Consider the following 17,326-nt stretch of genomic DNA (forward strand, 5'->3'; position numbering starts at 1 on the left):
TTCTCCTATAAATGAGCTACTTCTGTGGCCTTTTCCGTCATAGGCTTTCCCGCTGCTCCAATATTTGAATCATAACAAATAAAATTATCACATGGATCGAAGGAGGAGGATCGAACGGATCAAATCGGAACGAAATGGACGGAACGAATCAGAACTTAGCAAAAGATGCATAACAAAACATATAGTAATGCATACGAAAGCAAAACATATAGTAGTCAATCAAATTTTAAACATATATCAAACTTTAAAACAATACATAAGCCCACTTACAATTATTTTAAATGTACGATTTGATCTTGCTTGATTATTGGATGAAGACTCAGCCGATCCTGGACAACACTTGGACGTTAATTGGGTGGTACCTCGATAGGTTTTGGATGGGATTCCTGGGCAAAATAGCGGCTTGGATGTCGCCTAGTTGCTGCCCAAAATGGACGAGCACAACAATTTCTTCCTTGCTTGAGAGTGGCCGAACTTTGGAGGGTTTTTGTGGGGGATTTTGGTGTGTCAATTCCCAACACATGATGGAGTACTTATAGGTGAAAAAAAATATTGTATGTCTCCTCCCAAATCAGCCGAATGTAGCCTTCCAAATGCCCAAAAGTGATGGTCCAATTAGCCCCAATGTTCTCAAAATTTATCCACAACTAAGAGTCAGCTTGGTGCACTCAATAGTATTTTTTACACAATAAATTTGTACAATCTTTTAGCTCTTCAATTGGCTGCGTTTTTGGTTTATTTAGGACATGAAAAGGGAGATCCTTGGAGTTAAAGTTTCGAGTTCATAAGCTAGGGATTTCTTTTCCAATCAGCAATATTTCGGTCCTTGTGATTTGCATCGCATCGATTTCTTTTGAGTTAACTTCTCGTGCTTTTTGAACTAAAAGTTTGAGTTTTTAATAAGTTTGAGCTACAAATATCGAGTTTTATTTCTTACGTGATTTACGACAAAAATCTTAGTCCTCACAGTAGTTGCCCTTTATGTTCAAGACGAAACTGTATTATATTATTCATTCAAGATGAAATTTTAAAAAGCAGAAAATATATTTATTTCCATAGTGGCTGGCAGAATACGTACGTACGTTATTACCCGTCCACAAGATTCTTACAAATCAAATATATGGCTGCGAACATTTCTCGGCGGAAACCTGAAAATGATTCACAAAATCTCAATCTACCATGAAAATCCCATTAAAATCTGTCGGGAAAAGCCCCAGCATCCCGTTTCTCCTCTACGTCTCCACAACACCACACCGATCCCTTCATCTTGAGGTCTTGAACAAAACGTAGGTGGGTAGGGAGCCATGGACACCGGCGACGATGGGGACCGCAATTCCATGATGTGGAACGGTGATCCATGTTACAAAGGGTTAGGGATGCACTCACGCGGCTCCTGGGGATTGAGCCTAACCGAGTTTTTTCATTACACTTTTCCTCGGCTTCAGCTTCAATTGGCTATCATTTTTATTGTTACTCAATCTCTTCATCTCTTGCTCCGCCGCTTCAATCTGCCTCGTATCGTTTCCGAGATCATGGTATTTTGTCTGTTTTTTAAATAAAAAAAAAATTTGGTTTGGAAATATATGGTTGTTATTTGGAGATTATGCAATTGTTTACATTTATGTTGGTTATAGCTTATCTTGATGATATCTATCCTGATAGATGTCGATAAGAAATGACTAAGTTTTCTCTTTGGCAAACACATGGCATTTTTGGCAGATTTGAATTTATCTGGAAACGTACATGAATTTATTCTCAAGTGAATTTTCATTAAATAATAGTTATAAATATTTGCCACATAACTTCAGAATCAAAACACATGTTCGTTTGAAAATAAACTATTATTTGATCAAATGTGAAAAGATAGAAAACTTTCTGAGCATGATTAGATAATCGTTTGTGTAAGAAATTTATAAATCCTTTATGGAACTTAATTACATGAATAAAATGCGGAAGATTGATCGAATGTTACCTCTAGCCATTGAGTTTGAAAACTCCTTGAACACTTCCTCGAATATCTTCTAAATGTTTAAGAGATTTTTAAGAACTCGAAACCTTACTATATATGGTATTGTATAATTTTTAGGTGTGTATTATTTGGGACTCCAAACACCACTATTTATAGACAACTCGTACAATCATCGACTAAATTTGAATTGATTATAGTTTATTTTGATGATATCTACTTGGGATATGATAAAATATCAAGATATTTATCATCTTAATTCTGATAATATTATTGATTTATCTTTTTTAAAACATGAGAAGTCTCTCATATTAAATATGAGACTTCTCTTATATTTATCTTAATAAAATATGTTGATCATAATTAAATTATTTTATAGACTTTAATAAAATAATTTAGCATTCTCTCATTTGGTCTACATATTTCAAATTAATGAATAATCAAGAAATTAATAATCATCCACGGTTAAGAAACAATTACACAAATTATGATTATAGGTCCTCTTATATTGAGTATTATATTTCATGTATCACATATACTATATTCTTTAATATAAATCAATGAATAAAATCAATTATTTATGATAAGTCTAATTTAATTGATATTTTCTCAAGATAATTGAATATATACATAACTGAATATGAAAAATAACATAACTGAATGAATTTCATAAATAAAAACCAAATGTATCTACCACAAAATCTATCAGGAACCAAGTCCATCATATATTATAATATGATCCTTAAACATCTTAATGTCCATGCACTTAGGTCAAAAGATCAACAATTTAGTTATAATGTGTTCAATGACAATTTCATTCAATGATCATTTTATTTTTCTTAGCACGTTCTCCAACAACTAAAATATTTTATGTCAATATACTTAATATACTTAATCGGACTACCACTTTAGTCATAAAGACTACAATATTAATGTCTTAGATATAAAATTCATAACTCTAAGCTCAAATAAAACTCCTTAAAATACACAATAAAATATTGTTTTTAAATAAAAAAAACGAATTCAGATTCCATAGTGAACGTAGCAAATTACTTCCAAGTTGTCAATTCATCATACATAAGTATATAATCTTTTGTACCATAAAGGTAAACCAAACATTTTGCAGCTTTTTAATGATCGATAATTGGAGTACTTCTGATAATTTTCCTCATAATTCGGCTCCCAATAACCTTCTGGTGTACATAATGGCCAATAATATTCTCAACAAAATATTATGAATAGATAATACTGTGAAACTTTAAATACAACTAATGTGAGGCTTGTTTTAATATATATAGCGTTCTTAATATTTCATACTAAATTCTCACATCACTAGACAAGAATCCTTATATTATTTCATATAACCTTTTTACTATGTATTCTGAGCTTGCTTTAAAAGTTTTTATGTTATTAAGACACTTTATTGAATGACTATACTTTGCTGGACTACTAAAAATTGGTAAACGTAGAAACAGTCCGGCTAAACTAGTGATAAAATATATATTTGATGTAGGAAGCAATTATCGAAGAAAACGGCTAGATATTCAAGCAAGCAATAGAATGTGTGTAAGGTGAATAAGACAGAATTTTATGGATGTTCGGAAATGAATATTCATATGTCATCCCTTCTTCCACTTAGAAATAAATCCACTAAAAGAGTTTGGTTTTACAACTTTTGTGACAACTCAATTCAAATATTACTTATCACTAGATAAATCAAAACTCTTAGTGATGACACAACAACTTGTTGCACCATTACCATCAGCTATAGCTTTTGGTAAAGCAACAAGCGCTCGGTCCTACATTAGCATCGAATAGTGTCTTGGTGAAGATGTCAGCGGCTTGATTGTCTCTCGAAATGTACTATAGCTGGATGTCCTTCTTCAATACATGGTCTTGGATGAAATGATGTCTGATTTCAATGTGCTTGGTCCGAGAATGTGAGACATGATTGTAGATGATTACTTGTATTATTACAAAAGATTGGGGATTCAGCAGTTTGAACTCTATAATCTCTTAATTGTTGTTGAATATATAGCAATTGTGCACAGAAACTCCCAGTGAATAGATATTCAACATCAGCAGTTGATGTAGAAATCGATGTTTGTTTCTTGGTGAAATGGGATATCAGTCAGTCTCCAAAGAAATAACATGATTCGCTGGTGTTCTTCCTATCAATCTTGCAACCTATATAATCTGCATATGAATAGCCAATGAAGTCAAAACTTGATTCTTTAGGATACCAAAACCTATACAAAGAGTACCCTTAAGATATTTGAGTATGTGTTTGACTGCACTATAATGAGAATTTTTAGGGTTAACTTGAAAGCGAGCACACAAATAAACCGCAAACATTATGTCTAACCAGCTAGCGATCAAATATAGAAGTGATCAAATTAACTATTTTTATATTTTTATGTCCACAGAGATTCCACGTGCATCCTTATATATTTGATTGATTGGAGTCAGTTACGACACGATTATCCATGCCAAACTTCTTTAATAATTCTTTGGTGTACTTTTATTGGTCGATGAAAATGTATGTGTCTAGCTTCTTCACTCTCAATCCAAGGAAGAAAGTTAATTATCCTATTATGCTCATATCAAATTAATTCCACATTATCTTAGAAAATATCTCACAAAGTTTACGGTTAGTTGAATAAAATAATCTAATGTTTGTTGTTTGAATCAGGCCGGAATTATACTGGGTCCAACCATTCTAGGACAGTTCGGAAATATTCAAACTAATTTGTTTCCACAAGATGGAGAAGTCTTCCTTGACTTACTGTCCAAAATTGGCTACATTTTCTTTATATTCCTCAGTGGTGTGAAGATGGATCCCAGAACTGTGTTGAGGACTGGTCTCAAGGCATGGACGATTGGAGTGATTGGTGTTGCGGCTCCAATCTCTGTTTCCATCTTCACTCGCAGAAGCTTAAGGAAGTATGTACACAGATATCGGCTGCCAGCTTACATTAGCATTATTGCACTTCAGAATTATGTCACTTTTCCTGTGATTGCTTCCATGCTTGTGGACCTGAAAATCATGAACTCTGAGCTTGGTCGTCTTGCTCTGGCAACAGCACTTATCTGTGATCTTATGACCAGTTTCATTGGCACTGTTGTTTCTGGTGGAAGAATCGGGCAAATGGCCGACTATACCTTTGGTATTATTGCACAAGCTAGTGTCTATAGCATCTGTGTGGTTTTACTTATCGTTTTTCTGGGGCGGCCACTTTGTATATGGATTATCCGGAAGACACCAGAAGGAAAACCCGTTAGCAGAGTTCATGTCATCCTCATAGCTTTAATGGTCCTAATCGTGGTCCTACTAAGCGACAATTCGGGACTTTACTATCAGTATGGCCCTTTCTTACTTGGCTTGATAGTGCCAGATGGGCCCCCTTTGGGATCTACGTTGGTGGACAGGTTAGAAACAATGGTGTCGGGATTGTTTGCTCCACTTTTAGTGACTTATTGTGGGATGAAAGTAAATCTGGCCGAGCTGTTTGATCTGAACTTCATTAGTTTCATATGGTTCATCCTCTTCTTTTGTTCGGCAATGAGGATTGTTGCGGTTTTTGTTCCAGCGGTAATTTGCAGAGTACCCATTAAGGATGCTATGGCTCTTGCTTTCATTCTAAGTGCTCAAGGAGTTGTGCAGATGTCTTTCTGTTACACCAATGCTCTGAATCAGGTCTCTAACCTTCTTCAAAATTTTCCAATTAAGTCTTTCAAAATTTGTTACGTTTCTGAAATTGCAACGAAACTCACTAAATTAATTACTTCCTAGAATACACTAATGACTCTTGTTTGTTTTTTGAGGAGACAGACGTTTGATGGGGAAACCTTTTCGATGCTTACGACATGGATAATGCTACAATCTGGATTTGTGAATCTGGTCGTGAAGTCGCTGTATGATTATTCAAGAATGTATACTGGCTATCAAAAAAGAGACGTTCAGCACACCTCTCCTAACTCTGAGCTACGTGTACTTACATGCGCTCATCGATTAGACGACGTGTTTGCTGTCAAGAAAGTACTCGAATCTTCTTTCCCGACCACAGAGAGCCCAATCGCTGTCTATGCTTTGCATCTTGTAGAGCTCGCTGGCCGGGCTCTTCCACTACTAATCGATCACCAACTCGGCCAAAAATCTTCTGGTGGCACCCGAACCCAGAAAATGATCGAGGCTTTTTACTCATTTGAGCAACAATTTTCAGGATTGGCCACTGTGCAGCAATTCACCGCCATGTCTTTAACCAAGTTTATGCACCATGACATCTGCACACTAGCTTTCAACAAGTTGGCCTCTTTGATCATTCTTCCGTTCCATCGCAAATGGAACTACCAAGGCAAAATGATACTAGACAGCAGTAGTTTGAGAGCAATTAACCTCGATGTGTTAGAACTTGCCCCTTGTTCTGTCGGCATTCTTGTTGATCGTCACAAGGTACGACATTCCTCAGCTCCTTCATCTACTTACAATGTTGGCGTGGCTTTCTTTGGAGGAACTGATGATCGGGAAGCGCTGGCTTACGCCAGACGAATGGCACAATCTCCGGGTATACACTTGATGGTAATTCGGTTTGTCCCATGGGACATATATGCTGGAGATAACCAATGGGATGCGGTTCTTGATGCCGAAATACTCAAGGATACAAGGATGCTTGGTGCACGTCAGGAAAATATAGTGTATAGGGAGGAGAGGGTGAAAGATGGGGCTGAAACTGCTCTTCTGATTCATGCCATGGAAGAAGCTTTCGATTTGATAATCGTGGGACGTCGCCATAAAGATGACACACCTCAATTATTAGGCCTTAGCGAATGGAACGATCTGCCGGAACTCGGGCCCGTTGGAGACATGCTTGCTGCTGCAGATATCAGTAAGCCTGTATCAGTTATGGTTATTCAACACCAAAATGTCAAAAACAAGTGAAGAGGGTGGTTTAGGAATGGGGTGAGACCGATTCACTCAAACATAAATGTAGACCTGGATATCGTTGTTCTTGAAATTAATAGTTTCTTCGTCGATTCTACGTGTGAAGGATGAGATTATAAATTGGAAGAAAAAATAATATAGTTATTTTTTAACTCCAAATATACTAAAACTTGACTTAAACGTGAAATGTTGCGAGAATCTGGAATTATAGATAATTTGCACAAAAAGGTTGCTCTATAAATGCGATCAAGGGACGATTAAACTGGATTAAGTTGAATTAAGGATGAAGAACACAAAAAATGCACTGATTTGATCAAAAGGGAAAAGTTAAGTAAGCATGCTTAATGCTCTCAATGAAGCACAAGTTTAATTTTACTTTATGTTTAGTATTTTAATTCATTAAATTTTCAAATTACTTTAAACATTCTGAAAAAATTCTTCCTCGAAAAGAATCACAGCCTTACTCATTTTACCCATATAAACCAGATGAAAATAAATTTGTATCATAAATTACGTAAGTTCCGACGAAAAAGATGATATCTCGGCAAATAGTAAGACCGTGTTTAGACATTTTTTGGGCATATGGTATGATTTTTAGATATTATTAATAATGGTAATTTGGAGGATTTTCGTGTTTTCGAGAATTATTATATGACAAAAATTCTCGTGAGACGATTTCACCAGTCAATTTTGTGAGACAGATCTATAACCTGATCCGATTAATAAAAACATATTACATGTAACGTACCATACTTTTACTATTCAAAAATTTGCGGAAAAATTAAAAATTTTCTTAAATAAATCGTGAACCTTCAAAATTTGATAAAACAACTGTTCGTCCTCAAAAATTGTTGCAACAGAAAAATCTCAAAATGATGTCTACCAAAAGTATTTGCTCGAACCTCAAACAGTAACACAAAATTAGAGTAATTAAACATTTTCATAAAACTAAAACTTGGCGGTCCTCGGGTCTAGCCTCCTACTCAGTCCAAGCCTGCCCCTTGGTCACTACCTCCCGTCTCTCATGATCATCCACACCTGCATCGATCAAGTCTAGTGAGTCTAAAAACTCAACACGTATAAACTGGGAGTAACGAATAATATGTAATAAAACCAAATGCAACTTTAAAATAGAACATACATACTTGAAACTTGAACTTACACTAAACATGATCATACGTACATAACTTAGACGTGCCATAACGTGAAAACTTTCATAAACATGCTTGCATACTTGTATATACATAAACATACATGAACTTCATTATTTTGCGTAGAGGCATGTTTCAAAGCAAGTGACTCATAACATAAATCGTCTGATCAGACTAAAACACAGTACTGGGCTGACAGGGACGAATCCACTGCCACATACATGAGATCCCTATTCAAGCTTTAACGGACGTATTGGTCCATGTTCATGATTTAACGCTTTCCAATCCTGATCTAAACCCGTTCATGCTTTAACGAGGTGGGTTGGTCCCCGTTCATGATTTAACGCTTTCCAACCCCATACATACATTGATCACAAGACATTTAGCATACCTCAAAAACTTGAAAATATTTTCTTGCACGTCAACATACTTACTTGGCGTTGAGGGATTCGTTGGATTTCATTTAGGGTCGCTGCTGCACATACTAACATGAATTTAAATACTTAACTTGCATAGCTTAGACGTAGGCACACGTGCTCACCCCTCAAAATTCAATAAATAACTTAAGACATTATAGAATACTCGGGACTTGACCTCTTTTAAATCATCGTACTAACCCAAGACATGAAACTCCAAAACACAAATAAAATTTCCCAAAAATATGAAGTACACGGACCTCGTGCCTGGGTCCGTGTATGGGTCCGTGTAGGTGCGCAAAAGGAATACTCGGGAAGGAGAAGGGACACGGACCCCGTACCCAGGTCCGGCTCCGGGTCCGTGTAGGTGCGGTGAAATTTGACACTTTCAAGGAAAACGAAGGCACGGACCCCGTGTCAGGGTCCGTGGAAGGGTCCGTCTAGACTCGGTTTACTGAAACTAAGGAGGAAACAAGGGCACGCACCCCGTGCCAGGGTCCGTCGAGAGGTCCGTATAGGCTCGATAAAAGTAAACCAACGGAAAGTCATGTACTCAAAGCTTATTTCTCCTAATTCTACCATCCCGATCATGACTTGACACCTCGAGATCCGTCCTAGAGTGCTAGAACACTCATTCGACTCAAACGAACGTCCCCAAACAATGACGCCCAACTTACAACGCAATTCAACTCATGAACACGAAATTTGACATCAAAATCAATTTCTACGATTTCTAACTCAACCAAGTGCCTAAAGACACGAACCGAAATACCAACGTACACCCCAACATCATTCTTGGTATACCTAAACGCAGCAATGATCACCCATCGATGCCCAACGAAGCCTGCAACAAGAAAATCTCAAGAACACATCAATAACATAATTTTCTGAGAACGCAGTTTGAGCAGTCCCACAAAAATGATCATAACTCACTCAATTTAATCCAAATAATTCGAATTTACTGTCAAATCGAAGGTATCAAAAAGTTCTACAATTTTCTTGTTGAAAGTTTTCTCAAAAACGCGACCGAAAAATCGCAGTATTTAAAAATACAGTAAAAACGTGAATTTAGATCTGAAAATGGTTTCAAAAGTGATCTAAACATAATTGCTCAAACTTCTACACATCACACATGTATTTTTACGCATAAATAACAACACAACGCATAATATGACGAGATCGATGCAGAAATAACAGAATATACGTGTCTTTAGATTTTAAACGTTACCGAACGACGACATCGAAGCGAAAACGGAGCGAGGCTTGATCCGGGACGATTGTGGCACTAAAATCTTGCAACGAAGGTGACGAAAACTTGCTGGAAATTTGAAAGAAAGGGGCGGCTACTGCTATCCTCAAGAAGCCTAGGTTTCTTTCTTTTTAAAAATCTGAAATTCTGAAATTAAGAATGTGTATGTGTGTGTGTGTTGGGGCGAGTAAGTGTGTGTCAATGTGTGTGTGCGTGTGATTAGAAGGTAATTAGGGCCAAATTTTTGCTAAATTAATAATTTGCAAGCTAATTAAAATAATTTACTTTCTACTCTTATAAAATCCCATAATTCAAAATAACCACATAAAATGCTAATTTAAAAAGTTTTAAACTCTTAAATCACTAAATACTTAACTTAGTCTCTTAGGATACTAAAACTTAATAACTTATTTAAAATGCTCCATCCTCAACTTAAAATAAAATACCGCATTAAAATTTACCAAAATCGTCACCGGTCTCTATTCCTTGATCCCGCATCGAGTAATCGCCTGAAACATGAAACTCGAGAAACCATTTTTAACGTGCATCGCATAAACATTAAAATAATGCAATTTAAATAAATCATGCATCACTAAAATCATTTTAAACTTAAAAAAAAAATATTTAACAATTTAAATAATGCATGAGTTATACGTATACTGAATTTGGGCACTACAGTTTCTCCCCCACTTATAAAAATTTCGTCCCCGAAATTAAATTTGACCAAATAACTCCGGGTAGCAGTTCCTCATATCTGCTTCTGCTTCCCAAGTGACTTTCTCCACTGATTGGTTCAGCCACCGGACTTTGACCAGCTTGGTCACCTTGTTCCGAAGTCTACGCTCCTGTCTGTCTAGGATTTGGACAGGTCCTTCCTTATATGACAGATTTGGAGCCAACTGCAACGGCTCGTAGCTCAGAACATGCGAGGGGTTAGCTAGATACTTCCTCAACATCGAGACATGGAACACATTGTGTACCTCGGCCAGATTTGGCGGAAGGGCAACACAATAGGCTAGTGTCCCAACTCTGTCCAGAATTTCAAACGGTCCAATAAACCTCGGACTCAGTTTGCCTCTTTTCCCAAATCTCATAACACCCTTCATAGGTGCTATCTTTACAAAAACGTGATCACCTACGGCAAACTCGAGATCTCTCTTTCTCTTATCAGCATAACTCTTTTGGCGACTTTGGGCGGTCTTCATCCTGTCTCGGAGCTTGACCACCACATCTGCAGTCTGCTGAACAATCTCTGGACCAAGTTCTGCTCTTTCACCAACCTCATCCCAATGAACTGGTAATCTGCACTTCCTTCCGTACAATGCGTCGTATGGAGCCATACCAATGGATGATTGAAATCTGTTGTTGTATGTAAACTCCAGTAGATGTTGATATTATTCCCAAGTTCCCTGGAAATAGATCATACACTCTCGCAATAAATCATCCAAAATCTGAATCACTCGCTCAGACTGGCCATCTGTCTGCGGGTGAAAAGCGGTACTGAAAAGCAAGTTCGTCGCCATGGCTGCATGTAGGCTCTTCCAAAAGGACAAAGTAAATCTCGGGTCCCTGTCGGACACAATAGAAACTGGGATCCCATGCAACCGAACTATCTCCTTGATATAAAACTCTGCATACTGCGTCATGGAGAAAGTCGTCTCCACTGGAAAAAAGTGCGCTGACTTAGTAAGTCGATCCACTATAACCTAAATAGCGTTAAATCCTATGATTGACCTCGGCAAACCAACCACAAAGTCCATTGTAATATTCTCCCATTTCCACTCGGGGATAGGGAGTGGCTTATGTATTCCTGCTAGCCTCTGATGTTTTGCCTTCACCTGCAGACAAGTGAGGCATTCAGACATGAATCTGCGGATGTCTCGCTTCATCCCTGGCCACCAATACAAAATCTGCAAGTCCTTGTACATTTTGGTGCCTCTTGGGTGAATGGAATACAGAGATGCATGTGCCTCTGACAGAATATCCTCTCTGATCGAATCAACGCTAGGGACCCATATTCTGCCTCTGTATCTCACAATATCATCTGACACTATGTAGAGTACACTGCCCTTGGCTTCGTCCTTCAGCCTCCATTTCTGTAATTGCTCATCTGAAGGCTGACCTGTACGAATACGGTCAAGCAAGGAAGATTGGACTGTCAGATTAGACAGTCTCGGAGCTCTGCCCTTGCGATAAACTTCTAAACCAAACCTCTGAATCTCAGACTGAAGAGGTCTATGCACTGACAACTGTGCCACAAATGCGACTTTCCGGCTCAAGGCATCTGCCACTACATTAGCTTTCCCCGGATGGTAGCTAATTTCACAGTCGTAGTCTTTCACTAACTCCAGCCACCGTCTCTGTCTCATATTCAGTTCTTTCTATGTGAAGAAATATTTGAGACTCTTGTGATCAGTGAATATCTGACACTTCTCACCATACAAGTAGTGTCTCCAAATCTTTAACCCAAAGACGACAGCGGCTAATTCCATATCGTGAGTCGGATAATTCTTCTCATGCACCTTCAACTGTCTGGAAGCATAAGCTATCTGAAAGGGGATCGAAATTAGTTGTTCTAAAGCGCAACGGAAGTTCAAAATTTATTTTCTAGAAAGAAAACCGAACACCTCATGTACTAGGATGTGTAGCAAATACAAAACACAAAATATGACATTCATAGTGTGTTTAGAAGATATACCTATCAATCTCAAAGATTTATGTAATGACTCCAACTTAATTGATATACAACTAAGCTCTTGAAGGGATGAGTTGATCTACAAGCTTCCTCCTTTCCTTTAAAATTAGGCCCACCACTTGCTAACTAGAACCTTTCTTATTTTGCACTAGAAAAATAAGAAGATTTTTCAAAGAGAAGTGTGTGCTATCCTAAACTATTGAAGAAGCAAAAATTGAGAGAAAATTTGGAAAGACCACCCTCTAAATTTCGGCCATTGCATGTGTCATGAAGGTGAGGATGAGTTGTCTTGGTTGTGGGAAAAGCTAAAACCACTTTTAGCATGCCATGCAATTTTTTAATGAGAAAGTAATCCCCAACTCTTCACCTCCCTAGCATGCTTTTGACTTGGGCTTGTAACTATTACAAGGCCCATTGACTTTTATTCAAATGTCTTACACACATTTGACCCCATTTAAAGTTTACTTGATTTTACCCAAGCCCACTAGTTTAATAATTATTTCTAATTGGGCTCTACAAGGCCCAATGTTATTTAATTAATTCAACACTTGAATTAATTTAATTATTTGGACTCTACTAGGCCCACTAGTGTTTAATTAATTCAACACTTAAATTAATTTAATTTAGTCCATAATAATGTTCATGAAAATCACAATGTCCAAATACATTATTTATTTGACCAACTTTTAATTTAGGAACACTTCCATAAATTAAAAGTTACATTTCCCTCATAGAAGTCATACTTCTATTTTTTCTTACGCTTATTAACTAATTTATAAGCCGTTCAACACATTGAACTATATTTTACTTTTCAACGAGATCTAGAAAGCTAGTACTTGTGTGGCCCTCAATGGTTCATTGATACAACTAGCCGTGGGTTCACATCTCCATGTGATTCGGACTAAACATGTCCTTATATGAGCATACCCCAATTGCTCCATTCTTACTTATCAACTCCTTGATAACAAGAATGTCAGAATTCATCAAGTCTGATAGTACCCAACCAATCATGTTAAACGCCTAGCAGCATTGCTTACATGATTCCCTAGGTATCAAATAATAGTGCCTGCAAGAACCATTCAATTATGGTTAGCGTACAGTACGGTCCCTTCAACTCATATATCCCGACCGATTCGACAACCATTGGTATATCGAGAGTTGTCAATGAATCGATACTATGTGTCATGTCATAGTTGCATCGATGGTGTAATCTATGAAACTCCTTTCATAATTACCACCATACTCTGATCATAGATTTCATACTACACATACATGAGAACACATAGGATATTCATACCCGAAGGTAAGCGGCGAATCCCCGACTACAATGCATCGACTCCTATATGTTTCGACTAAACACCCAACCATGCCACCTGATGACCCCATGAGAGTCGGTAAACAAGTCAAAGTGTAATGCTAGCACATAGAGTCTCAATGTTGTCCCGGGTCATAAGGACTAATGATGTACAACCATAAACTAGGACATTTCCACTCGATAAGTGAGAACCACTTGGAAAGTCCTTTATGGAGGGTTGTTCAGTACACTCTACAAGGAGCACCTATCTGCATGCTCGGACATCACAATGTCCCCTACCAATGAAATATGGTATTCGCATCGCAGATACTAGTCTCATACTCGAGCGGCCTATATCCTTCTTAGCGGCGGCTGAATCGACTAGGAACTGTTTAGAATATACAGTATTACAAATATGAGTTTCATGATACTCATCATATGAGCATCTCATATTCTTTCTACTATTTGTATATTCAAGGGCTTTATCTATGCAACTAGCATGAGTATACAGATAAAGATGTGCAAAAACAATAATTTCAAATATTATTAAAATAAAGATTGTTTATACATAGAGTTTTATTGTGAACACTCGGTCAACACTTGGCTTGACGTGCACCTACTCTAACAATCTCCCACTTGCACCAGAGCCAACTACCCATATGCTTCAAACCCATCGATTCGCGATGCTTCTCGAATAATGGTCCAGGTAAAGGCTTAGTTAGTGGATCATCAAAATTATCTGCGGAGCCGACTTTGTCCATCGAGACATCTTCTTTTTCCACAATCTCTCAGAGGATGTGGTACTTTCTCAATACATGTTTGGATTTCTGATGAGACCTTGGCTCCTTTGCTTGAGATATAGCTCCCGTGTTGTCACACAACACCGGGACAGGAGCAACTCCATAGGAACGACGTCCAACTCTTGGACGAAATTCCTTATCCAAACTGTCTCTTTTGCTGCATCTGATGCAGCAATGTATTCGGCCTCAGTGGTGGAATCTGCAGTACTGTCTTGCATGGAACTCTTCCAAGAGATAGCAACACCATTGAGTATGAATACGAACCTAGAAGTTGACTTCGAGTCATCGATATCGCTTTGGAAGTTAGAGTCGGTATAGCCTTCCAATTTCAGTTCTCCACCCCCATAGACCAAGAACAATTCATTGGTCCTTCTCAAATACTTGAGGATGTCTTTCACAGCTTTCCAATGTGGAAGACTGGGGTTCGATTCATATCTATTCACTACACTTAGTGCGAAAGCCACGTCAGGACGAGTAGATATCATCCCATACATGATGCTACCAATTGCAAATGCATACGGAATGCGTGTCATCGCCGCTATCTCAGCATCAGTCTTGGGAGACATAGACTTGGATAGGATACACCATGACACATTGGTAGATGTCCTCTCTTGGACTCATCCATCGAGAACCTCTTCACGATGGTTTCAATGTATGTGGACTGGGTGAGACCAAGCAATCTCCTTGATCTATCTCTATAGATCTGTATTCCCAATACAAAAGATGCTTCACCCAAGTCCTGCATCGAGAACTTGCTCGCTAACCATATTTTAGTTGATTGCAACATCCCTATATCATTCCCAATGAGTAGAATGTCATCAACATAAAGCACCAGGAATGTCACAGCACTCCCACTGACCTTCTTATACACACAGGGTTCCTCAGGATTCTTAGTAAAACCAAACTCTTTGATTGTACTATCGAATCTAAGGTTCCAACTCCTAGATGCCTGCTTTAGACCATAAATAGATCTTTGAAGTTTGCATACCATATGCTCACTTCCGATAGATGTAAACCCTTCAGGTTGAGACATGTAAATCTCTTCCTTAATATCCCCATTAAGAAAGACTGTTTTGACATCCATCTGCAATATCTCATAGTCATACCATGCAGCTATGGCTAGTAATATCCTTATGGACTTGAACATTGCAACTGGAGAAAAGGTTTTCTCAAAGTCAACTCCTTGTCTTTGAGTATATCCTTTTGCTATCATTCGCGCCTTGAAGGTCAATACCTTCCCATCCGCCCCAAATTTCCTCTTGTAAATCCATTTACACCCTATGGGAACAATTCCCTCAGGTGGATCGATGAGATTCCACACTTGGTTTGAATGCATGGAATTCATCTCAGATTCCATTGCTTCAAGCCATTTGGATGAATCGGCATCAGATAATGCTTCCTTGAAGGTCCTTGGATCACATCCATGGTTAGGCTCATCATGGCCCTCTTCAAGTAGCAGACCATACCTCATAGGTGGTCTCGAGACTCTCTCGGATCTTCTAGGAGCTTGTATCTCCTCTCTTGGCTCTTCGGGTATGGGTTCTATAATTGTGGGTGTCTCTCGAACCTCTTCGAGTTCTATCATCTCCCCTTTTCTATCCAATAGAAATTCCTTTTCCAAAAAGATTGCATTCCTAGAAACAAACACTTTTATTTCTTGGGGATGATAGAAGTAGTATCCAACCGAATTCTTTGGATATCCCACAAAGTAACATAAAATGGATCGACTATCCAATTTATCTCCCACTACCTGCTTCACATAAGCAGGGCACCCCCATATTCTAAGATAAGAATATTTGGGTGGCTTACCCATCCATATCTCATATGGTGTCTTATCAACTGCATTTGAATGGACATTGTTCAACAACAGTGCCGCTGTCTCAAGCGCATATCCTCAAAAGGATGGCGGCAACTCCGTGAACCCCATCATAGACCGAACCATGTCTATCAAAGTCCGGTTACGACGCTCCGAAACACCATTCAACTGTGGTGTAGCGGGCGGAGTCCACTGCGAGAGAATCCCATTCTCCCTAAGATACTCTTGGAACTCGGCACTCAAGTACTCACCACCTCGATCCGATCGAAGTGTCTTGATGCTCCGTCCCAACTGTTTCTCTACTTCACTTCTGAATTCTTTGAACCTTTCAAAGGCTTCAGACTTGTATTTCATCAAATACACATACCCATACCTCGAAAAGTCATCGGTAAAGGTGATGAAGTAGGCATGTCCATGATTAGTGGTGATGCTAAGCAGACCGCACACATCGGTATGGATCAAATCCAATAACCCTTTGGCTCGCTCCACATGGCCCTTAAATGGAATTTTGGTCATCTTTCCTTTTAGACATGATTCACAAGTCGTGAGAGCATGAATATCAGACATATCAAACATGCCCACTCCCACTAGCTTGTTCATCCTTCTTAGGAAAATATGTCCAAATCGAGCATGCCATAATTGTGTCGAATTTAGAGTATCTAGTTTTCTCTTGTTTGTTGTTGTTATTGCTTGGACATTGTTTAGTGGAATATCTTCAATTTTAAGTTATAGAGATCGTTTTTCAAGTTCTCCAGTACCAATTAAACATTCATTCTTGTAAATGTTGCAAACACCTTTGCTAAATAAACAAGAAAATCCATCTTTATCAAGCATAGAAATAGAAATAATATTTTTCACCAATTCAGGTACAAATAAAATGTCTCTTAAAATCAACTTAAAATCATTGTTCAACAATAAGTAAACATTTCCCACGGCCTTGGCAGCAACTCTTGCTCCATTGCCCAACCTCAAGAGGTCTCACCTTCTCTAAGCCTCC

At 38.1% G+C, this 17,326-nt stretch overlaps 1 protein-coding gene across 1 annotated transcript; it reads left to right on the top strand.

Annotated features, from left to right (window-relative positions):
• Positions 1-1,082: 1,082 nt before the first annotated feature.
• On the top strand, positions 1,083-7,016 carry LOC142549224 (cation/H(+) antiporter 15-like). Its single transcript, XM_075658061.1, has 3 exons — positions 1,083-1,535; positions 4,659-5,663; positions 5,799-7,016. The coding sequence occupies exons 1-3, from the start codon at positions 1,305-1,307 to the stop codon at positions 6,903-6,905; spliced, it is 2,343 nt and encodes a 780-aa protein (XP_075514176.1). The 5' UTR covers positions 1,083-1,304; the 3' UTR covers positions 6,906-7,016.
• Positions 7,017-17,326: the final 10,310 nt, after the last annotated feature.

This window comes from Primulina tabacum, chromosome 6, assembly GCF_025594145.1.
Source record: "Primulina tabacum isolate GXHZ01 chromosome 6, ASM2559414v2, whole genome shotgun sequence".
Taxonomy (NCBI): domain Eukaryota; kingdom Viridiplantae; phylum Streptophyta; class Magnoliopsida; order Lamiales; family Gesneriaceae; genus Primulina; species Primulina tabacum.

Bases quoted from the DNA above. Each gene is read 5' to 3' on its own strand.
- LOC142549224 (XM_075658061.1), top strand. From the start codon at position 1,305: ATGGACACCGGCGACGATGGGGACCGCAATTCCATGATGTGGAACGGT. The intron at 1,536-4,658 runs GTATTTTGTCTG...TGTTTGAATCAG, and splicing joins GTATCGTTTCCGAGATCATG to GCCGGAATTATACTGGGTCC. The intron at 5,664-5,798 runs GTCTCTAACCTT...TTGAGGAGACAG, and splicing joins ACACCAATGCTCTGAATCAG to ACGTTTGATGGGGAAACCTT.